The 24,249-nt window shown below is 35.8% G+C and overlaps 1 protein-coding gene across 2 annotated transcripts in view; it reads right to left on the bottom strand.

Moving 5' to 3' along the window:
• Positions 1 to 23,942, bottom strand: part of LOC120330852 (nuclear pore complex protein Nup214-like) — a 29,454-nt gene extending 5,512 nt beyond the window's left edge. The window contains exons 1-27 of one of the 2 annotated variants that reach the window (XM_078113439.1): positions 23,784 to 23,942; positions 22,877 to 23,023; positions 22,210 to 22,407; positions 21,094 to 21,206; positions 20,483 to 20,574; positions 19,808 to 19,878; positions 19,230 to 19,446; positions 18,379 to 18,497; positions 18,036 to 18,165; positions 17,656 to 17,819; positions 17,091 to 17,204; positions 16,316 to 16,764; positions 15,746 to 15,792; positions 13,329 to 13,427; positions 12,416 to 12,585; positions 11,736 to 11,945; positions 11,033 to 11,170; positions 10,283 to 10,383; positions 9,685 to 9,759; positions 9,396 to 9,586; positions 6,245 to 6,385; positions 5,300 to 5,419; positions 4,551 to 4,726; positions 3,822 to 3,892; positions 3,394 to 3,494; positions 2,433 to 2,762; positions 346 to 2,016 (exon numbers count right to left, since the gene is read on the bottom strand). In XM_078113439.1, coding sequence (XP_077969565.1) covers positions 346 to 2,016; positions 2,433 to 2,762; positions 3,394 to 3,494; positions 3,822 to 3,892; positions 4,551 to 4,726; positions 5,300 to 5,419; positions 6,245 to 6,385; positions 9,396 to 9,586; positions 9,685 to 9,759; positions 10,283 to 10,383; positions 11,033 to 11,170; positions 11,736 to 11,945; positions 12,416 to 12,585; positions 13,329 to 13,427; positions 15,746 to 15,792; positions 16,316 to 16,764; positions 17,091 to 17,204; positions 17,656 to 17,819; positions 18,036 to 18,165; positions 18,379 to 18,497; positions 19,230 to 19,446; positions 19,808 to 19,878; positions 20,483 to 20,574; positions 21,094 to 21,206; positions 22,210 to 22,407; positions 22,877 to 23,023; positions 23,784 to 23,831 — 5,503 coding nt within the window. In that variant the 5' untranslated portion in view covers positions 23,832 to 23,942. The remainder of the gene's footprint in view (positions 1 to 345; positions 2,017 to 2,432; positions 2,763 to 3,393; positions 3,495 to 3,821; positions 3,893 to 4,550; positions 4,727 to 5,299; positions 5,420 to 6,244; positions 6,386 to 9,395; positions 9,587 to 9,684; positions 9,760 to 10,282; positions 10,384 to 11,032; positions 11,171 to 11,735; positions 11,946 to 12,415; positions 12,586 to 13,328; positions 13,428 to 15,745; positions 15,793 to 16,315; positions 16,765 to 17,090; positions 17,205 to 17,655; positions 17,820 to 18,035; positions 18,166 to 18,378; positions 18,498 to 19,229; positions 19,447 to 19,807; positions 19,879 to 20,482; positions 20,575 to 21,093; positions 21,207 to 22,209; positions 22,408 to 22,876; positions 23,024 to 23,783) is intronic. The other variant, XM_039397813.2, reaches the window with a different exon arrangement.
• Positions 23,943 to 24,249: the final 307 nt, after the last annotated feature.

The raw sequence follows: 24,249 nt of genomic DNA, 5'->3' as shown, positions 1-24,249 counted from the left end.
TGGAAGGTATTTAACAGCATTAACACTAACCAGCATTGTTTACGAGTGATATACAATTGCATTGGGATAAATAATTGCATTGGACAACGAAATAGTATGATCAAATATGGCCTTAGGTATATGGCTTAGGTCAAATATGGTATCAGTTACTTATGAGTACTGAAATCTTAATATAAAAACGGTAACATCATTTTGGACAATTCAATTAATGTCAGTACATTATTCTTCATAAAAATGTTGATTTTCCAACTAAACCAACCCACAAGACACACACCGGTACTTATTGGACCATTGATGTCCTACTATACAAAAGTTTACAACAGTAAATGTTGTATATTAACTCACCCCCGAAAACTGATTTGTCCTGAGTCGATGCACCAAACCCTCCAAATGGTCCAGTACTAGAAGCAGTTCCAAACACACTGGCTGTTGTAGCTGCTCCAAAAACAGATGGTGCGGCAGCAGCCCCAAATACAGAAGGAGTGGTAGCGGCTCCAAATGCAGCCGAAGGGGTGGCGGCACCAAATGCAGACACAGCAGTGGTGGCTCCGAACACAGATGGAGTGGTGGTTGCTCCAAATGCAGATGGAGTTGTGGCGGCTCCAAATGCAGAGGCAGTTGTGGCAACCCCAAAAGGAGATGGAGTAGTGGTGGATCCAAATGCAGACGCAGTAGTGGTGGCTCCAAATGCAGACGGAGTAGTAGTAGCTCCAAACGCAGGTGGAGTTGCAGTAGCCCCAAAGGCAGTGGAAGATCCAAAAGCAGGTGGAGCTGTTGTTGTCCCAAAGCCAGGTGTCGCAGTCGCACCAAAACCAGGTGCACCTGTGGCAGTCTCACCACTGGAAGTGACAGACCCAAAAGCAGTAGTAGTAGATCCAAAACCTGGTGGAGCTGTAGTGGCACCACCGAAAGCTGGCACAGAAGAGGCAGAACCAAAGGCAGGCGTTGCAGTAGAGACATTTCCAAAAACCGAAGTCGCGGATGTACTTGCCCCAAACACCGATGTGGTTGTAGCTGGTGCAGATGACACATTTACAGATTCAGAAGCACTCGGAGTGGTGGTGTTTTCAGTTGAGCTGGTTGCTGTCACAGTCCCAAACACAGATGCTTCAGTTGATGTTGTTGATACAGTAGTGGCACGTTGATCAGAACTCGGAGATTTTCCAAAAGCAGTTAATGAAATGGAAGACTGAGTGTTGTTACCAGCTGTTCCCACATTTCCAAATACACTTGTAGAAGAAGTAGCACCTGAACCAAAAACTGACTGAGCTGTTGCTGCGTTTGTGTCACCACTGCCGGTAATGGTGGCAGTTGAAGGTGCAAAGCTGGTAGATGAAGTAGGAGCATCTGTGTTAGATCTCAGGAAACCAGTACTGGCCTCGGAAATGTTTCCTGTTGAACCGAATCCTGTTTTTGTGATTCCACCGAATAAACCTGTAGATTGTTTTGAATCTGTTTTCGATTGATGAGGAGAGCTACTAGACCTGGCGTGGGATATTGTTGCACTAGCGATTGCATCAGTGCTTGTAATACTAGCATCGCTTGCAGGCGTAGTTGCTGCTGTAGTATCTGTATTATTACTAGGTGCAATAGACAAAGCCGACATACTAGGTGGTGGAGTGGCGCTAGGTGTATTAGTAAAGCTGGTCAATGATGGACCTTGATTGCTTACAGTGACAGTGATGGTCGGTGAAGCGGTGGAAACATCAGGAGTGGTTTTGAGTGAAAATGTTAAACCAGGCGAACTAGGTGACGAGCCAGAATCACCTTGTTTTTGATTATCACCAGAAGCTGTTTGTGCCGCAAATCCTCCGAAAGGGGTAGTGGATGAAGGTGTTTTAAACAATCCTGTAAACGGAGAAGCAGCTTTTTTGTCATCACTGAATATATTGGGCTGGACCGAGTTAGTTGGAACGGAAGTAGACGGTTTTGATCCTGAACTACTAGAAGGATCCTTGTTTTCTCTCGAAAATATTGCAGTTGCTGACGATGATCGCATCGGTGCCTGTTGCTTGACTGAAAACGTATTAAGACAAATTTTAGCAAAGAAATGTGACAATCGCTCAGTTCAAGAAAGCGTTTCATGAAAATATTGACCGAGCATTGAAAGCGGAGAAAGACCATACTTTATTGGAAAATATTTGTGGACTCCATGGATTTATCCACGGAAGCGTGACTTTGAGCAGGCTAAATGTTACAGAAATAGGTTTTTATAATAGGATACAAGACATTTAAACCAACCCAATATAGCTATTTTAATTGTTGTTATAGTATCATTACATACAGATCCGCTACCACAGATGTGGACAGAAATGAGCAGTAGTTATCCACATGCAAGCTAAGCTTTTGATTCTGGGGGAAAATTTTAAAAGATGAAAAAGATAATCAAATGACAAATAAGGAAAAATACATAAAAATTCACACCAATTTACCTGATCCAAAAATATTTTTAGTTTCCAAAGATGAGATGGCAGCATCAGTCGAAAACAAGTTTTGTCTGAGCAGTGCAGCGTCACTACTTTTCTTTTCTTCTATAATTTCAGATGCAGCTGTTGCACCAAAGGATGCCGGACTAGACGTTTTTGGACCGAGAGTCGTGTGTCCTGTTAGCAATGAAGGTACTGATCCCACAGCAGCTGTCGGCTCTAAATTAAAACCACTCTTGAATAGTTTACCACCGTCGCTTGCAGACTTCCCAATAGCAAATGCACCAGCAGTTTCAGGCCGGCCGGCAGTAGACAGAAAAGATGGTGGTGCTTTATCTATAAAAATAATTATGGATAATAATAATGGTCTGTTTAATACAGAAAACTTTCTTGGTTTTTATAATTGATTTTTAATAATTTTTTAAGAGACGTTTTTGTCATATTTTTACTCTCAAGAAGGCTCGGCCCAAGTAGCCACTGAAATGTAGAACCTATTCTCAACTTAATACACTCTGGGTGAAGTGGTGGACATGTGAGTTGAACCCGAAATATTGATACTGCGATGCCAACAGAGTCAGGTACAACGCTTTAACCCAGGGGTGTGTAACCCACAGCCCCTGTTCCAAATGTGGCAAACAAGAAAAAATTGTGCCGCCAGCGAATGAGTGCCAAATTTCAAGGGTGTGCGGCCGCGAAACAAGTTTTCAATTCAGTTTAATCTGGTACGGGCGAGCAATTCCAATCCGTTTGCAAAGCCTATAGTGGAGTGACGGAATCGGATTTATTATCTATGCCTGTGACATCACAATGCCCTAACAGCTAGCTTGTGTGAAGTACCAAGTGCTTAATCAAAGAATATGGTACAAAATCAAAGCTCAGCAAAGTGAAAAATCTTCCAAATTAATATTCTTCTCATTATTCTTTCACAAATTTCAAATCCTATTATGAAGAATATTTCTACAATCACCTGGTTCAAAATTCCATGTTTTAGGTTTCTGTTCTTGTTCTGCTTTAACTGTATTCAAAACAGTTTGTACAACTTCAACTGCCCCTGCTGGAACTTCAGGTCTACAAGAACATGAAATAATATCAGGGTTTCACCTTACACAAGTTAGTTATAAATATGTTCAAACAGATAGAGTTGGAGCTTATATATATATATATAACAATGTGCTTTATCAACACATGTATATTGGCATATTAACTATAATGTACTCGCATTTAAAAGTTAAATTACCAAATACATTATTTTCGAAAAAATCTTAGAATGCATATGATCAGGTTTTAGTCTGGAATGACTGGGCAATACAGCTTACCACAAAAAGATTCATAGGCCAGTAACACATAATCTGTTTACAAGAGAAATCAAAGGAAATCTGAATAAAAAATGCTTACTTTGGTTGAAATTTATCTGGCAGTCTTGGCTGAACCAAAGCTTGTTCTTGAAGTTTTTGAATGTTGACAACCTATGATATCAAAATACAATTATAAGCAATGTTCAAATATATGGACATGAAGGCAATCCCATAGAGCCCACAGAAATTTTTGTATTAATAAAAGTAATAGCCTTCGAGCAACAAATACAATCTGTAACCACTGAAAATTTCAAAGCAATCGGCTCGGTAGTTAGGTAATGAGAAAAGCAATTTTATCATAAGAATAAGAAAGGAAATACTAAAAAAACAACATAATAACAAAACGCTTCATAGCCACGGAATAACAAAAGGGTCGGAAGATATAAAATCAACAAAACTCAAAATCAATTCAAATAAGAGATGTCAGTGTCACGATGAAGTGACAAGAATGCGCCAGCAATTTTTTTGTATATGGCGTGTTTATATGCCTTCAATTCAGAACAAGGTTATCTGTGCAAACCCCCCCCTGATATGTTAAGAGATACTTCATTTTGGAATGATGCCCAATGTAATACACCCTGGGTGAGTTGGTGACTATCGTTATCGTGGTGACTCATTCAAGGTGATGAGTGAAGAGCAAACGCTGAAGAGGGGGCTATAGAGAATGCCTGAGGGTGAGAGAGTGTATGTTACACTCACACTCTCTCATTCTCAGGCATTCTCTATTCAACATAAAAATAAATTTGAAAACAACTATTTTTTCAATTACTTGTGGTGGGTTGTTGAGATTTGACGCTGCTTCCATATTTCCAGATGTTGGAAAGTTTGATAATTCTCTCCGCTTTGTTTCAGCAGAAACAGTTTTTGGAGCTCCGTAAGCTAGTGTTGCTGATCCTTGTGGAATCATTGATGGGGCTGTTGTCCCTGGCATCGATGAATAAATTTCTAAACAAAAATATTCCTCAGTTATTTGACAGAAACAAAAGTATCGTTATACTTTTATACTTGACTTAATATTTTAAATATATAGCGTGAATTTTCCATTTTTACAAATTTTTTAAAAATATTGTAAATCATAAGGTTGAACCTCTTGAAAAAATAATGTGCAGAAGATTTGCTTAAATTTTCACTACGTCGTTAGGAGGCTTACATTTTTTAACAGTATAATAAGGACTGATATTTCACTCCAAATTTTGCTGCCTTTAAAAATACCCGGCCACACATTCATGTGACGTTCGTTGCAACCATTTCATCATATAATCATCAGATTTCTATCATTTATTATCTCGATAACGTGAACGTTATTAATCATTAGCCACATTATAACAGACACTCAAGGATACCTAGACGTGCAGCGCTCAAAGCGAACTGGCCATCTTGGTAACATGTTCACCATTCTATGCCGTCGTATAAGTGCAATTTTGTGTGGGTGGTAACAGATTGCGGTCGCCTAGATTATCAGCGGAGATCCTAGACACCTTCTAGCTTGTTTGAACATTGCTTTATTGTAATATTTACCTGGTTTTCTATGAGCGAATCCCATATCAGCTTTTGCAGGGTCGGCATTGGTTCCAAATGTAAAACCTCCAACAGATGAAGGTGCTGACGATGACATTGAATCTGGTGTTCCACTTTCTTCTAAAATATATTTTATAATAATCATGGAGCACCAAACTAGTGTGACAGATATAAATGGAAATTTAGGCTCGACTGTCAACGTGGTTAGAAAGGATATCCTACCCTAAGTTAAATTCACGAAAACTGAAAATGAATCAAGCAAGCCATGATCATTGTGTATATATTTTTTGGAGTTTTCATCCATTTAATCTTAACAGGGTCTCTTATGGGCAGTCACTCCTATGACCCAGACCACAATCTTTTCGGTTTGGCATAACCTACCAAATTTATTATGCCTTGGGTTAGGTGGTGCACATGCAGCTTGAACTGAGATTCTTAACTTGTGATGCCAACATAAATAGGCGTAATGCAATTAATGTTGATTTCGAATGTCATAAATGTAGCTAAATACCACATTATTGGGCGCTCCAGGAGTGTGTGTACCAATATGGAGATAACCAATTTTGTTCGCCTACTATACATCAAGTTGTGTAAAGGGACAAAAACCTATGGGCAGGGGGATATTCACTTGACTAACACAGACTGTCCCTGAACTCGTAATAGAACCAAAATAAGAAAAATCTTAATAAAATTATATTCTAACCTCAACCTGGTATGCATACTATGGTAGCACCCATTATTGTGGTAAATACCACATTAATTATTGCCAAATATGGGAACATCAAAATTTACTACAAAATATTTAAAAAAAAACAAAAAAAACAGTAAAACGTATTGTGATCTATTTTTTTAAAAAACACATTTCTACCAATTAACATCAATTTCAAATTTCATTATAACCAAAGTCTTTTAACGTTTTTAACATAGCAATTACATGGACTTTACCGCTTTCATATGGAGACTCTTCTTCAGCTCTGGGAGAACTGGGTCTATCAGATTGAGATTCTGATCCCGATCTACTTTGCGCTTTTTCCTTGTTCTTTGAACTCTTACTGGCTGGTCTCAAAACTTGACTAGGAAGCTTACCTGATGAATATGATACTGATATGATTATATAAAAGAGCATTTCATTATTACGATTCTTCATTGAGTGTAATACTCTTTTGCATAGAGAGGCTCTATGCATGTATCATTTCTACGTAAGAAATACAATATTTTTGTAGGTTTTCCGGCTTGGTATATAATAACGCAATCGAGTGCATAATGGGTGAAGTGGATGACATGAATTTATACACAATTTTTCAACTACAAAGTCTAAATAGTTGAACAGACTAAGGACTAGGGGTGGGCAAAATCGAATAATTTTTTCGAATCGAATAGTTCGAATATCTTTTACGAATACCGAATAGTCGAATAACGGATATTTTTTTAAATACAACGGGGGTCCGTCGGAGGTCGATACTCCCTTCGACAATTAGAAGAAACTTTGAAAAGTCGGCAACAAAGCGTTTTTTATTTACTGGTTAAATTCATTAAAATCGCTAATTGTTTTTGTCGCCGCGATCCTGAAGTTCGTAACCTGTATATCCGCCCGATTCATTTTTTTGAAAGTATTAATTCTTGCGGGTCGGCGGACATCAAGTTTTATATATTAGGTATACCCGTGCATTGCCGTTGAAAATTTTTTAAAACTGAAAGTCGCCAATAACGCGTGCTATAGCATTTTGCTATAATCGCCGATTGTTATTATCAGCGTGACGTGGTATTTAGGCCGTAAACAACTTTATGTTGGTTTTATATTCTCTAAATCAAAAATTTTCCACAACGTTGTGCGACCTTAACGATGATAATTATTTTATTTTTGTACACACAGGGAATTGGGAACCCGGCGATAGTTCAATTAATATACATTCATCGGCGGCGAGTTTCTGAGGACAACGCAAATTTTTTGATTGGAAAGCGGCAATATAATATACAGAAAATAAAACTTTAATTGTTAATTGTGGGTGGGATTGGACTTATTATTCATTACTTTGAATTGCTGTCGAAAATTCTCAACATTATACAAGTTTTGAAACGGGACAATTTTCCCAGGGTTGTGATGATATATAACAGGGATGGCGAACCACTGACCCGCGGGTCACAAAGTGACCCACCGCGTTTTATTTGTGACCCACCAAGCGGAGGCACGAATGAAATAAAAAAAATGCTGACATATCAGTGATAAAAAATGATAAAACCGGCTTTAAATTAATCTAACAATTACTAAACTATTATAATGTACCGTCAGTTGTACAGTCAGGGAGGGCTGCGATCGCTCATGTTCAAAATGTTGATTTTCGGGCCGGTATGGTGATTTTCAAAACCCCTAATCTTGTACACATGTATGCACCGCTGTGTACCGTTATTCAGCAATTGGGCCTGACATCGTTTATGACATAACAATACAATTGATCCGTTCATTTTTCGCAACGCCTGTCTTTTTTGGAAGTCCATCTGCAGACTGTTTCAGGGGTTATACGAGAACTAGATGCTACTTTGCATTTTATTAGTTTCTCGCCTACAATTCTCCCGAAAACAAAAACTTTCAGACTTGAAATAAAAATCTACCGAGTGCCATAAAAAGTCCCTGATAGAAGTGCTGCATAAGTAAAGCCCAAAACTACACCAACACCAGCTTATAAGATTTGTTTCAGACGTTTCTTATAGATACAAACGTGAATTAAATATCTGTGACCCACTCTCTTCTGTTCCGCGATAAAATTATAGTTTTTGACCCATTCATTGAAAAAGGTTCGCCATCCCTGATATACAAGATAATCAATCAAATGTATATTCAATCAAAATTATTGTGCTAAAATAAATTTTAATCTGAGATATTACAGCAGATTTATGGATTTTTTGATGTTACCAGTCCTGAAAATAAGGAAATCAAAGCTTTATATGTTCGAGCAGTTTACCACACTTTATGTTCGCAGATTGCCGTAGTATTTTAAAATTGTGAAGATTTTATTTTGACGACTCAACCGCTGGTTAAATTGAAGACAATAATAAAGCAAGACATTTTAAATATGCCCTTATCGGTCACAAATTGATTACTTTGCACAACAGAAAACTCGTTATTCATTGTAAAAGTCGGCTCTTTTAACAAGTGGCCTAATCGCGGCGATGAATATATATGTATTTTTGACTAAACGATATACTTTGTATGTATTTTCATTGTACGAAATGAAATTGTACTCTACGGGATTTTATATCAGTTATTGAAATTTTTCTAACGGCGATAACGAGTTCGCAAAAATACGTATTAAAATTAAATACACCCGGCAGTTTATCTCATACTTTTATGTCCACAGATCGCCGTGGCATTTCAGAGAAGTAATGTTTTAATTTTTACTTAAGAAGCAACCGCGAGTTACGTTTGACATAAATAAATTAATATATAAAGACATTTTGGAATCCCGTAGTTGTCATGGATTGATCATTTTACGCAACAGAAAAATCATTATACGCCGAAAAAACGTCTCTTTAACGAGCGCGTAATCGCGATGACTGTTACAGACGGCAATGAGAATTTCCGATTTTTTAAATACATCGTCATACTTTTATAATTTACAGAACGTTCATAAATTTACGCAACGGTGGGGACATATTTTACAAAATAAGGGAAATGAAACGATACGTTAGGCGTGAAAAGAAAGCAAATAACATCATACCGCAAAGAAAATTTGTCGCTTTTGTATGTTAGCGAGCGCCGTTTGTGAATTCTCGTGCAATTCACGATTGATTTGGCGACGCGCGAATTCCGTGTTAAAGTAAAGCGGCGCAGGTCACGTGGTACCGGATATTCGAATAGTAAAATGCCATTCGAATATTTTGATATTCGATTCGAATATTTTGCCCAGCCCTACTAAGGACATTATTAAACACAAAGTGTACATATGAATTGTGCTGCTAAATTGTTGTTGTTGTTAGTATTGTCGGGATGCTTGGTATGTGCTCCTGCCCCCACGCTTTTTCTTTTTTGTGCCGCTCGATATGTCTGAAGCTAAATTTAATGATAGGTAAAAATTTAGGATTTTATAGAAAAACCTACTTGAGCTTCTGACTGGAGCTACTCTCCTATTCGCCAACATTTGTCCCAATTGTGCTTGCTTTTTAGGAGACATTTTAGTTTTAGTTTGCTTAGATGTTTTCATTACATCAACTGTGTCAGACTTCTGTGCTGAAGATGTGGTCGGTTCTCTATGCAAAAGCAATGAATCTGCCAACATTTGCAAGTCAGTGCTGAAATATTTGAATGCCATAGATTTAGAAAATTCAACATGAGCGGAATTTCTATATATTAGCTTACCAATACTGACATATTTATTAGAAAAACTAACCCAGATTTCACTTTTGAAGAAGTCGTATCTCGATTTCTTGATGATGACCTGGTTGATGTTTTTTCTAATCGTAATCTAAAATATAAAAGACAGATATACAATTCCCTATTACCAGAAAAAAAAAAAATGATTACGAAATACAAAGTAACAAATTAGAATTCAACAGTTCTATAAAATAACCATCCTATCTTAAAACATATCAGTTACTAAGAAAGTTGGAGTACATTGGAGATTGGACAATATATCCATCTAAACTTTAATAGTTTTTAGAATTGGTAGTTTAACTTCTTAGTGACCAAACCACATGGAAATGATATGACGGTTTGGATATAAATGGAAGCACAATCTACGAACAGATGCAGGGTCGTAGCCAAAAATTGCTATGTATAATGCAAAAAACTGATTTTTTTTTACATTTTAAAAAGGGGGTAGAGGGATGTTTCCAACCCCCAAACCTATCCTGGCTATTACCCCCAAACAGATGAGTGCATAAAGTTCATAGGATATGGTGCCGATAGACAGAAATACAAAATATTTATATAAAAGAAAATTCATAGGGGACAAATTAGTAACATATTTGATAATAAAGGAATAGTACCTATCAAGTTGTTGGCTTAGCAACATAATTTTCATCTCTTGGTTATGTAGGATCTTCATATTATTAACAAGTCCTTGATAAGCTGCTTCCCATTCACCACCCTGTATTAGTATCACAAAGAAGAAAAAATATTGGGTTTTTTAATTTAGCCAATAACATATTCAAAACTGGGTGTTATTTTATGAGCAAGATTTCTCATTTAATGATTTCTCAGTCAAATTCAATGTAAAATAAATACTTAAACCACGGAAGAACATTACAGCAGTACAGCTGTCTTTATATTTTGTCAGGGGTGTAAGTTTTAAATCAACACGTCATGTATCAAGGGCCGGTCTTAGTCCACTGTAACTTCGGCCACAGTGGGTCTGGGACTTCCATAGGTCCCACAATAATTCAGGGTGATAACCGTACTACTTTATTACGCCAAAAATGTTTTCAATGTGGCATCTGGCAAAAAAATTACTTGAGTTCAGTATTTTATATTTTGACCATACTGAAAATACACTTTATGTGAAAAACATAATAAAGAAATTTCAGAAAGAAGGAAGGCGTGAGAAACATCGGTTAACAAGCAGCGACAATTGCGAAAGTCTAATAGTAACTAATACAGCAGAGAAAAACAGTCTAACATTAAATCATTAAAACAACAATTCACTAAGATAGACTGGCTTCGCTACACACTGTTTGTAACGATAAACTTCAAGATCAAGATAACTTGATAAATATACTTTATGACAAAATATACATTACCTGTAAATTTCCTCTCCTATTGTCTCTAGATCCCATTAAAGATTTCTTCCTTTTATTTGCTTCTTCCCATTGAGCATCTAATGCAATATTTGCTTCTCGAACACAGCTGACCACATATTGATGCAAACCTCTTATTGCCTGCAGACGAAAATTTAACATAAGAACATTATTAGCAATATGAAAATGGATGAATAGTAAAAGAAGTATTCACGCTGTTCGCTACGAACAAGACCCTGTATAAGCAGTCACAATATTTAACGATATGGGCATGGAAGTCCAAAAGGGGTTGGATATTCAAATACATTCATACTTCATTATATTCGATATAGTAAATTTCGAATTTAGGAATAATTTAATGCATGTTTTAATCAAAAGTTAGAAATTGTGAACCATCAGACAAATAGATCAACTGGTAAGAAACAACACAAATAAAACAATGACCTTATGGCCATCCCGAAATATGTGTCTAGAATTCAAATACGATGACACCACCTCACTTAGGACGTAATAAATTGGGTAGGCAATGCCAAACCGGAAAGATTTCATTTTTTTCAAAAAACGTTAGCTTTTTGCATATTACTAGGTAACAGTAGCAGCTTGTACAGAGACTTTTCAAGAGTGAAAGATGTGAATAACTGTCTCAAAATGACTGCCAAATTAAAATGATATAAAATATAAAAAGAAAAACTAACACAAAACTTACCTCCAATTTTTGTCTTTGAGTTCTATCTAATGGTCTTCTATACAATAATGCTCTGTATGCTCCAACTGTCGCTTGATTTTGTTTTCTTTCGACATCTTTTGTCTCTGAGATTAAGCTTGACATCGACATGGTCGATTCCTGAATTTCATTGCTCAATTCTTTAGCCGTTTGTGATATTTCTTTCGAAAAAGATGACGCATCGTCAATCTCCTGAGAATATTATAAAAAAGCATTTCGCAAGTGAGAAAATTGATAATCATTTTTGAAGACGAAACCATCTTAGAATTGAAATTCATAATTAAAATAGAAGAAAACTCTAAAAAACATAAGTTCTAGAGAAAATTTTGGCATACTTATTTATTTAACGACAGGAAATATTTGCAGTAAATTAGATATGAGATTAGAAACTATAATAAAATTACATCTATGAACCATTTTAGAATCTACTGTATGAATCTAAGACGCAATAGCCTTGAAAATATCACGTATGCCTAGCTGTTTCTCTCTTGCTGTCAAGTTGGAATTAATGGTAATGATTGCTTGGTTAGAGCCTTGTTCAAGGCAAATATCTTTTTCTTCATGTCAAGCTAGAATTCTTGGCAACAATGCTTATCCAGAGCTTTGTTTCAAACAAAAACAGCATGAAAGTCTGATTATTATCAATTTATTCTTAAACTTACTTTCAGTAATTTAACTTTTTCGTCATTTCCTCCTATAGTAACCTGAACATCCTCCAAAGTACAAATTGTTGATTGAAATTCTAGAAGTTCTTTATCGAAACTTGTGACATCGTCCAATGATATTTTAAAATCTGACTCGCTTCCTCTAAAGCTTGAGGACTTTCTTACTCCTATCAAATTGAAAAAAATTTTTTTTGTCTAGAATTGTTCAATTGTCATGTCAACCCAAATCTACCCATCTATATCGGGGTAAGCCTTTGTCAACAGTGTGTTTATATCCGGATTTTAATAAACCAATCTATATAGTAGTAACTTGTCAATTTTATATAAATACTATTTTTATGCAGCTTTTTTATAAGTAATATTTTTATACTATGTTCATTCATGCTTAAACTTTCTGACGATACATTAACTCAGGGATGCACAACACGAGGCATGCTGACGGTTCGGTATACCGTATTAAAGTAATTCTTATATTCATAATATATCCTAATGTAATAACTCACATTTACATAAACCACCATCAAAAAATTCTTCAGAACATTATTTATTCAAGACATTGATAGACTTGCACGCGTAAATAGTTATTCGTTAATACTGTATGTGTTTTGCAAGGTTCCATAACATTTGAACCCACGTACATTTGAACCCATGACAATTGCACCTGTATGCTATTGCACCTATGGAATTTTTTTTGTTTCACGGATAGTTAAACCCATACTAACCCTAACCCATGGGTTTTAGCACCCGCATATAGATTGAACCCGTGGATATACGCATGGGTTCAAATGTACGGTCACCGTTTTGCAATGGTTTTGTTCTCAATACCAACAATTATTGGCATGCAACGAGATTATTTAAAAAACTTTGGCACTCATCGTTATTTGAGTTGTGTACCCCTGCATTAACTCACCAGAAAGGCCAGATTTTGAAGGCTGTTGTTCTGGTATTGTTCGGGTGGTCCCTGATTTTGCTGGTAAAACTTTAGATGGTGGGAATGTTGATACAGAAGCTGAAAAAACAATATTTTACGCTAGTTGCACTGGTGAGTCATAAAAGAAACACTGTATTTCGGTCACTGCAATGGAAAGAAAATAAGTGTTAAGACTAAGAAAGAACAAAGCCAATGAGTTGAACTAAACAAATTCTAAATAATTCAATAATGGGCTGGCCTTATTTGCAGTAGGAAATTAAATAATAAACCGGTTCGCTATATCCATATCTAGTCTTTACCAGTAATCTAATGAGAGGCTGTGGTTGTCATATGATTGCTATTCAAGACTTTGGTGCTCCAGAAGTATGTGCACCAAGATGTCGCATCGCCTGAATCCTAACCGGTACACACATACTATGTTCAGGTTGTGTGTCATCCTGGTGCACATACTTCTGGAGGTCCAAGACTTTTCTCCCCACCAAGAAAAAATGAAAAAATCCTATTTTCATCAAAATAAATAAATATTTTTAGTTCTACTGTTGATCTAATAATAAGAAATAGGCCTACCAGTATTCACCTATATAAACCACACATTTTGAAGAATTTCTAAAATTTCTGCCGTATTCTAATTTATTTTTGTCTAGAAATCTAAGCATAAAACTAGAGCTGCGTGCAGCTTTAACAGGCTTCCCGCGTAAAAAAAACTGAAGACGCGTTTTGCTCACTGGAGCGTGAAAGCGTGGTCAGTCATGCATAAAATTTGCAAATTATGATGGGGGACTTATTATCTGCATGTGATGTAAATTTCAAGTCTCTAAGTAGTGTCGTTCTCGAGAAGAAGATGAAAGTGTAAAATCCTATATTGCTCACTGGAGCGTATCGCCGAGGTCACTCATGCGTATCCTTGACATATCGTATCCGGAACATGTCCATTAATCATTGTTATGAATTTCAACCCAATAGCATGTATCAATTTTGAGAAATTGCAAAAAAACTGAAGACGCGTTTTGCTCACTGGAGCATGAAAGCGTGGTCAGTCATGCATGAAATTTGCAAATTATGATGGGGGACTTATTGTCTGCATGTGATGTAAATTTCAAGTCTCTAAGTAGTGTCGTTCTCGAGAAGAAGATGAAAATGTAAAATCCTATATTGCTCACTGGAGCGTATCGCCGAGGTCACTCATGCGTATCCTTGACATATTGTATCCGAAACATGTCCATTAATCATTGTTATGAATTTCAACCCAATACCATGTATCAATTTTGAGAAATCGCAAAAAAACTGAATCCGCGTTTTGCTCACTGGAGCGTGAAAGCGTGGTCAGTCATGCATAAAATTTGCATTTTATTGCTAGCTGAGAACTTCTGCACATTTGAGGTGAATTTCAAGTTTGTAGGACCAATTTGAAAAAAAAATAATAATAATAATAAATAATAACTAGAGCTGCGTGCAGCTTTAACAGGCTTCCCGCGTAAAAAAAACTGAAGACGCGTTTTGCTCACTGGAGCGTGAATGCGTGGTCAGTCATGCATAAAATTTGCAATTTATGATGAGGGACTTATTATCTGCATGTGATGTAAATTTCAAGTCTCTAAGTAGTGTCGTTCTCGAGAAGAAGATGAAAATGTAAAATCCTATATTGCTCACTGGAGCGTATCGCCGAGGTCACTCATGCGTATCCTTGACATATCGTATCCGGAACATGTCCATTAATCATTGTTATGAATTTCAACCCAATAGCATGTATTAATTTTGAGAAATCGCAAAAAAACTGAAGACGCGTTTTGCTCACTGGAGCGTGAAAGCGTGGTCAGTCATGCATAAAATTTGCAAATTATGATGGGGGACTTATTGTCTGCATGTGATGTAAATTTTAAGTCTCTAAGTAGTGTCGTTCTCGAGAAGAAGATGAAAATGTAAAATCATATATTGCTCACTGGAGCGTATCGCCGAGGTCACTCATGCGTATCCTTGACATATTGTATCCGGAACATGTCCATTAATCATTGTTATGAATATCAACCCAATACCATGTATCAATTTTGAGAAATCGCAAAAAAACTGAATACGTGTTTTGCTCACTGGAGAGTGAAAGCGTGGTCAGTCATGCATAAAATTTGCATTTTATTGCTAGCTGAGAACTTCTGCACATTTGAGGTGAATTTCAAGTTTGTAGGACCAATTTGAAAAAAAAATAATAATAATAATAAATAATAATAAATAATAATAAATAATAATAATAAAACACAGGAATACAATAGGTTCCCTGCTGACAAGCAGCGGGAAGCCTAATAAATAATAAATAATAATAAATAATAATAAATAATAATAATAAAACACAGGAATACAATAGGTTCCCTGCTGACAAGCAGCGGGAAGCCTAATTAACTTACTGCCAGGAAGGATGCTCTTAGTTTTCATCAGTGGTGTTTTATTTTGCCTGAAAATATTAAAATTATTTTCATACAAGTAATAAGGTAAATAGTTAACAGTAAATATATTATGCTGGCATGATAATCTCAAAGGTAAAACCTATTTTCGGTTGGGAAAAAAATAAAAGCCTGTTTTCAAAAATTAAAACATAGTAAATCCTAATGTATCAATGTTGCAGCTTGTCCAAAGACTTGTTAAAAGCAAAAGTGTAAACTATCTCGAAATAGAAAACCCAGAATTATGATATTAACTGAGCATGGTGATTTAAGCAAAAAAATATGACTTATCAGCCCAAACCATGATGACCAAGTTATAATTAGATTTTTTAAATCGAGAGCTGCTGTTTTTTGGATGCACTAAAAGCTTGTTAGTTTGGCATAGATAGGTGCTTTTAGAACAAGATACAAAATAAAAATCCAAAATACTATAACAATATATCAAAGAATCTGAATCACTTTCACATCGAAACTCAATTTAACATCAAAATCCACTTAAACACAGTTTGGTAAAAAATGTGAAATTTAACTCACCCTAGACCAGTATGGAAAGGTTCATTTATCTTAGGCTGAGTTGCGCTTGTAACATTAGGCTTGGTTGCTGGGGCTGGCTGAGAAGGTTTAAGATTGGGTTGCTGGGTAAAAGAAGGTTCTGGAGGAATCTGCTTTGCTATTGGTGGTTTAGGTAGTTGCTTCATCATTGAAGATTTTGTAAAAACAGTTTCGGTCGATCCTGTACGACTACTGTCAAAAACAGTGTCCACGGTTTCATCAAGCGCAGTGTGTTTTGCTGGAGCAAACGATGAAGCTTTTAGCAACGTTTCTCTCATTAATGGTGGTTTTATTGGAGGTTTCGTAGCACTGCCTTGGATAATTGAAGGGCCTTCGGTAAAAGGTGGAAGTTTTCCTACAGCTGGAGTCGAAGCCAAAAATAAAGACTTTTTTGTTGTGGTTGTTGTTGATGGAGTAGGTATATTCTCAAGCTATGAAGAAAAAAACAGTCAGTAATCCGTAGTTCAACTTTTCACCAGATGTGAAAATGCACTTTCTACAAACAAACTTTTACAAATTTAACACTAGCGTGATTTAATAAAGTGCTTTAGCAACAAGGCTGAATTTGCTGAACAAACAACTTCACCTTTTGGTGGAGCGGTTGCGCCGGCAGAAAAACAACAAAATTTCTCGCAGACCGGCAGAAAGCTGTGCTGACCTGCGGCCGGGGACAGCTGGATTACACCATCTAATGTACGAATTGATTCAGAAAATACTGCAAACCATTGAAGAAATTTGAAATGCAAATAAAACTTACTGAACTTGTTCCCAACTTAGGAGTACTCATTGATGATATAGATGGTTTTGCAGATAACTTCTGTTTTGTTTGACTTCCAGATGGTTTATTATCACCTTCACCAGTACCAGATCCCTAGAAAAAAATAATTACACAAAACTTAGATTTCAAATTAAAAATATTTTAATTTTAAATTGTTAGGTGATGAAACGGGCAGTGGCTTTAATATTTGAATTCTGAAACAAAAAATCTAGATGTCAAATTTCAAACTAAACGTACTAAAAGAATAAATAAAAACTGTGAACTGAACAGTGGCTGCTTGTACAAAGCCTTGCTCAAAGGAAAAGTATGATAAATATTCACCAAAATATTAATTCGAACCAGATCAAATTGGGGTAACCAAATAAGAAACAAATATGTTAATTCCGAAAATACTTTTGCACCCTTATCAGTAATAAATTGTTATTCAATACCAAAAAAATTGTATGGATATTACGGAAAGATAAAAATTTTGGCTTTTTCAACTTATTAATAGGAAAAATCTTGAAAATATGTTTTTACTACTAAAAAAAATACAAGATCATACCTTTGTACCTACAGGAGCCCTTTCTCCAGTAATATCCAATGTTGAGGGTATAGAAACAACACTTTCATAATCAGGCATCAAGTTTATCATATGATACATGCATAATAATCCCTCACTCGTTAATATTAAGAATATAGGCATTGGCTCACATTCACGCACATCGTCTGAAGATAGAAAACAAAAAGATCAGGATAAATTGATTGAGAGTCAAACTGTTCACAATCATTAATTAGTTAAAAATGATACTTCATGAAATGAACTAAGAAATGAATATACATATTATATATAATTACTATTTATATTTCAAATAATTGGAATCGTCAAAAAAAATAATTCAACAAAATGAATGCATTGTACGATTTAATCCAACAAACACATACCAACAATAATTCTCTCCGTTGCAGTAGTGATAATAGCTGACCCAATAGGTGCCTGATCATCTTCTGTATATTCAGAGAAAGGCAATGTAGCTCGTGATGAATCGTCAAGCGTCCAGATTTCCCACATTTGCTATAGAGTAGAAAATCCATGTGAAATTGAAACATTAACTGCAATGCAATATAACTGACTGCACGGTTTAGATAATTTCAGCTTGAGTACAACAAGAAAATTATATTTGTTATGTCAAAGTCAAATATAAAACATGTTTTCAACAGTTCTATGGTGGCATTACAGATAAATAAAAAATCCATTATCACACCATAAAAACATAAAATTACTCACAGATTGCTTATTCTTTGCGATGACGGCAGTATCAGTAGAATTTGATGATAAATTGATGAACATTTGCCATTGGTCAATGAATTCAAGGAAGTATCGTGGATCTCGAGATTCATTCATGCCTGTTAAATATTTGAACATGTTATAAAAACTATTCGAGTATTATGAATAGCCTATAAGTTAAAAACGCTAATTATTAAATAGATGATATTGCACCAATACATCACCAAGTTTTATAGCGTATTTGTTATCTGTATAGCGCTAATACATCATTATGGCATCTTTTTTACAAGGCATTATCAAACCTTCCATCCCAAAAAAGGCTATCTACAAGAATTCACTACCTTTTGAAAACCCAAGACTCTTCCCAGCACCTCATTGCCTACCCAATATATATTACGTTTGGCATGGTATTTGAACAAAATATCTTCGACCAGTTGTGATGCAAAAATCCCATCTCTCTATCCACAAGACTTACTGAATTGTATTACAGACAGTATTAATTATTGATTTTTGTAAAACAAACCACAGCCTCTTGTCCAGTTACCAGTGAATGTCGCCTAAGGGATTATTTAGATAGGTTATTTGTTTTTGAAAACATGGACTTGGTAGAGTAAGCAGTGACCGAACAGCGGCTACGCGAACCACGTTACGGCAGCGAGGAATCTTTCCAGCAATCCTCTTGCACATAATTATGCCCCACGGGACTCGAACATGTAAACCCATGCAGGGTAATCAGAGATTGCGGTGGCAAGGTACCGTAATTCTTAACGCTAACGACTATGGCACTAACTGCTTGGCATAACATCTCGGTGAAACGAACCGACCGCAAAAACAATTCAAATTCTTCTTACCAAAGCAAGGATCTTCATAATTCTTCCAAATGATATCACGTTGTTCAGTTTTCGAAGGTATGTCAGCAAGAAATAAGTTAGGATGAGCTTCTTCTTCTTCAGCTGTTGCCACGTATGCCGATGCAATATGGTGAGTTGACAACCACAAGATGTCACAAGCTCGAACAGGACTGTCGATAACATTGGTTACCGTTATTGAACGTTTCACTTCCAGTTTCTGATTTCGTAGAAAAATAGTTTAAACCCCATTTGAAATAAAAATATTTCTATTCAGGATAAGATTTACATGTTTATTCTGGGGGAGAGGAAAGTCGATGATACGGCATAATCATACGGTGAACCAGAGCCTCTCGTCCGGTCACCAGTCCATGTCAGGTTTGGTGTTAGTTATTTAACCAGTTATTTGTTTTGTATGCATGGACTTGATGATGGAGGAAGCCGTAACTGACCAGTGGTTACGTGAACCACCCTACGAGGAGTCCAGCAATCCTCTCGCACATAACCATCGCCACACCGCCAAGCAAAGGGTAGAAATCAGTTTATAAAAATTCTATGAATGTTACATATCATAACTGCACCTGAGTGAATTGAAGCAAATTACCATCCTTTTTTCCAACAACCATTTGTTTTCCCTTTGGGCTCCAGCAAACTGTGAATGAAAAGTAATTTTTCAATAAATTGTATTCACAAGTTTGTTAAAGGCCAAATCATGTATGTGAAACGATGTGACCCAGTCCAAGGTGGCTCAAATCATTAACTTGAAAAAAAAAATTATTAAAGACCCATTCAAATGAAATGATCCAGTCTTGTCCTCAGTTAATTGCCAGTAGACTCCATTCAATGATTGACTAAGATTATAGATTCTCAAAGTGCTCTGTGAGAGTAACCAAGTACGCCTCCACAAATAATAGTCAACCTCTTCAGGGGCTTCTTAACACCAAAAGTTTGAAAACCCCTGACTTAAATAACCGTCGACTTGATTTGTGACTCTGAGTATGAAGACTTTTACCAATTTTGGTAAATAAAGTCCTATGGTCTCAAGTGGTATATCTTATAAGAAAAATTGTATCAAATTTGCCAAGCTTGTTACAAGCATTATAAGCATATACTATAAATTAAACTGTAACCATATATGATATAAACCATATATTGAACAATGTATTATCATTATTAATTTGCGACATCTTTTATCCTTTTTTTCCCTCTAAGCACTCAAAAACAGCAAGTTTAAAAAATCATAGGCCGATGCATACCAGTTGTGGCTCCAAAATTATCAGGCCTTATGGCAATTTCCGTTGCTGTATCTTCGACTGACAACAGATGAAAACTTCCGCTTGACAAGCAACTGGAAAACAAGAGGTAACTAGATTTTTGATCTGTTATAAGTTATCTATCTTTTCTTATCCATTGGGGTTAAATTTGACCCATCTTGGGGGTAAATTCAGGAAGGGAGTTCACACTTTTCGCTATTACACAAATAAGTATCTGTTTCAATACATGATAAAATGTGGCCACAGAGCACATAGCAGTCTTCTGTTGTGTAATAAACGATCTACGCCCACAAGTCCATTCGAAATTTTTTCCAAAGCCTTCTGCACAATATGAGTCACTATATGTATATTTAGTAGTGAAGTGCAACAATACATAAATGCATGATGCATGAATAGGCCTATATATAGGTATGTCAGAGAGTCATTTTGCAAAAGCACGACATTGTTGATTAAAAAATTATAAACAATCTAAAATTATAATTAATATGAAAGTGTGATTTAAATAACATAATAATCAAATAGACTGGTCAAAATATATGCTCAAATTATGTTTTTTAACAAAACAGAATAAATAAAAATATTACATTACTTACATAGCAAGGAGATTTGGCCAAACAGGTGAAGGATTCCATTGCATACTAACCACATATGAGTTTGGATCCTTGTTCAAATATATACTATGAAATGGAGTCTTGGTAGGTTTTGACTGTAAGAGATAGAAAATGAGAACTGTAATTCGGTGTAAGCCCAGAATATGGACAATATTAAATTTATTTACCATATATCCTCGCATATAATCAGAGTTTGAAACTCAAAAGTTGCTGAAAAAAGGGGTCGGCTTATTCTCGCATAACTCTGATCGGTGGTGCATACAAGATCAGTATGTAGTAAGAACTTCCTTTATGTAAAAAACATTATCTCATAGCTGTATTACTGATTGTATTGACCACTAAGTACTTCAAGTCTTATGTCAATCAACATTTTCTTGATCATAAGCACCACCATTATTCTATATTTTTTCAGTAGCCCTCAGCATTTCAGTTAACTTTGCTGATGTGTCTTTATTACTTCTGAGCTTTGAGTACATTTTATCATAAAAATTAAAAAAATAAGGTAAATTCTAATGAGTGAATGCCTGCTACTTTAGAAATAACAATCATAATATAAATTTATATTAAAAAGCAAAAGTATTTATATAAATTCGTTAAGAGAATATCTCTTCTGCACAAAATCTCTCCTAACACCACTTTGGTAACTAGACATTAACAAATTAGCATCTACCAGAATATGAATTTTAAAAAGACTGCTGATTCACATTTTTCCCTCTGAACAAGGTAATATACAAACGGCCACTGATATCTCACGATATGCAAGAAGTTTCATTTGGAAGGATCCGAAATGTTTTCGAGTCGGCATCGTGGGCCCTACTATATTACACTGGGGAGTGGTGGGAAGCTCAGAAATTAAACCTGATATGTGTAATCTGCGATGCCAACACAGTTGAGTCTAACGTTTCAACCACGAGGGCAATGTATTGCCATATTCCGATACGACCATCATTTTTGTATACAAATGAACATCTAAGTTTTTTCTTGATTTATGTTTTGCCTTTATAATATTCCTGATATCAAAATATAATATCATTTTGTTTTGCATTGTATATTAATGTACAACAATGCTATCAGAGTATTTTCTTTATTTCATTTTACCTTGTTGATAATATTCCTGATATCAAAAAATAATATCTGTGGTCCTTTACTAGTTTTACAGCACACAGAGAGAGTGAGATTATCAGAGTTTATTCCAATCCAGTTTGGTGGATTTCTCAGATCAATTGTCGCAACAGCTGAGTCAATTACATTCAAATTCTTCTTTCCAGCTTCAAGCAAGTCAGCAGAGGTCAGCACCTAAATAGTGAATAACATTTAGCTATTTTAGGGTTGTGAATTCAGGCGGCTTGGGATGCTTTTATTGATATTGGAGTCTGAGCTTGGGTCTAATTTTATACCTCCCTTGAGTCGGAATCTGGAGTTGAGTCGTCTCGACATATAATACAAGAAAGCTTGCATAAGCCAAATTTTTTCTCATCAAGGGGAGACAAATTTTCCTTCATATTGGAATCGAAAGCTGAAGTCCTTTTGACATCCTAATTCCTTTTTTAATGTCCAAGAGTTTGAAGTTTGGTTTAAACTTAACAGTCCAGAATATAATACAGAGGAATTTACTATGGTATTTATCCAATATTGACAGCATAAACATAGGTGCGTTACAAGCATTTAATTGAGTCCGATACAAAAGCAAACATATTCCATAGATAAATAAATTTTACTATTTCATCAATGTTTATCATTCATCACAGAAATCAACATGAGCTACCTTCAAGCCATCAGGCATTCCAATAAAGACATATCCATAGATGTTAGCAACAGCAAGAAGGCCAGTGCGTGTTGTGGCATATTCAGGTTGGCTTTCTGATACAAAAGCTTTCAAGTTTGTCAGTTCACGAAATGAAAATTCAGTTGGCTGAAATGATAATTTGTGCAATAAAAAAGTTATCTCAATTATATATTATTGAGAGAAACTATAGGCCTACCGTCATTTAATAGTTTGATATATTCAATTCAATTTTAATCGCTCTGGCATAAAAAACAAAACAATAAAACTAGGCCTACAAGAAATGGAGATACAAAGACCAGAGGTACCAAGGAGCACAGTTCTCTGATTTCAAGATGCCCCAACACTTTGGTTCAATAAAACAAACTCTCCATTTGTCGCTAAAAAGAGGGCTTTTGGCACGCCTCGGTCAAAAAATTTTTCCTTTGGTGAATCGAATCGGATTATTTTTTTCAGAGGAATCAAATGTGACGTTTTTAGATTGCGCTTCCTTTTAGTTTATTGAGCAGTTGAGTTGTGGCGATATGACTGTATGAAGGCCCAGACTGTCTCGCAATATAAAGGGTTTGCACTCACTGTTATAATTCATGTCTTTTAATGCGAGGGCTATTCTTGGAATCTGAGCCATACTGAATTGTGGCGATAAAACCAGCGACTTCAGTTTGTTTCAAAAAGCGCTATATCAGTATATTAGTGATCATTTGAGGGTCATTAAAATTGAAGTTTTCATACGATATCGCTCAGTAGACTATCACAGATCATTAAACATTTTGTATCAAGTTTTCCATGTTACAGAACAGTAATATGACATTGCAACTTATAGACTACAATTGAATATAAATCGACTTATTCAATCTATCATCTTATAAACAGTTAAGCATCTACTTACAAGTCTCTGTATTTCTGGTGGGAAATTTTCTTCTTCCTCTTCAGTCATTTTTAAAGTAAGTTAAGTTTCTGTCAAATTAAGTGCGTTTCAAAATACTGGAATATCATATGTAAGGAAATATTAACTAAGATTATAAACAAACGGTACCGGTAATAATACAACACTGAGTGCAAACTTCTAGAACTGCAGAATTGAGCATACGAGTAGCGCATTAGGAACATCGCATTACGAACAGTGAGGTTGCATTACAACAGCGCAATGGGAACACTGCGTGGCATTATCAACGGCGTGTAAATAAATAACAAGTCACGGTCGCGGCCTTTCACATATTCAGGACCAAGTTTGAGTACAAGGATTTCTGGGTCAATCCACATTCCACAACAACAAAAATCGTTATCTTGGCACTGCTTTTTTAACGTTTTAACGTACAATCCAATTCTAAGATAAGTAGAAAGACTCTCATAAA

This window comes from Styela clava, chromosome 6 (genome assembly GCF_964204865.1).
Source record: "Styela clava chromosome 6, kaStyClav1.hap1.2, whole genome shotgun sequence".
In the NCBI taxonomy this organism is placed as follows: Eukaryota; Metazoa; Chordata; class Ascidiacea; order Stolidobranchia; family Styelidae; genus Styela; species Styela clava.
Note: the sequence above shows the minus strand (reverse complement) of the source record. Positions and strands in the feature narration are given on the sequence as shown.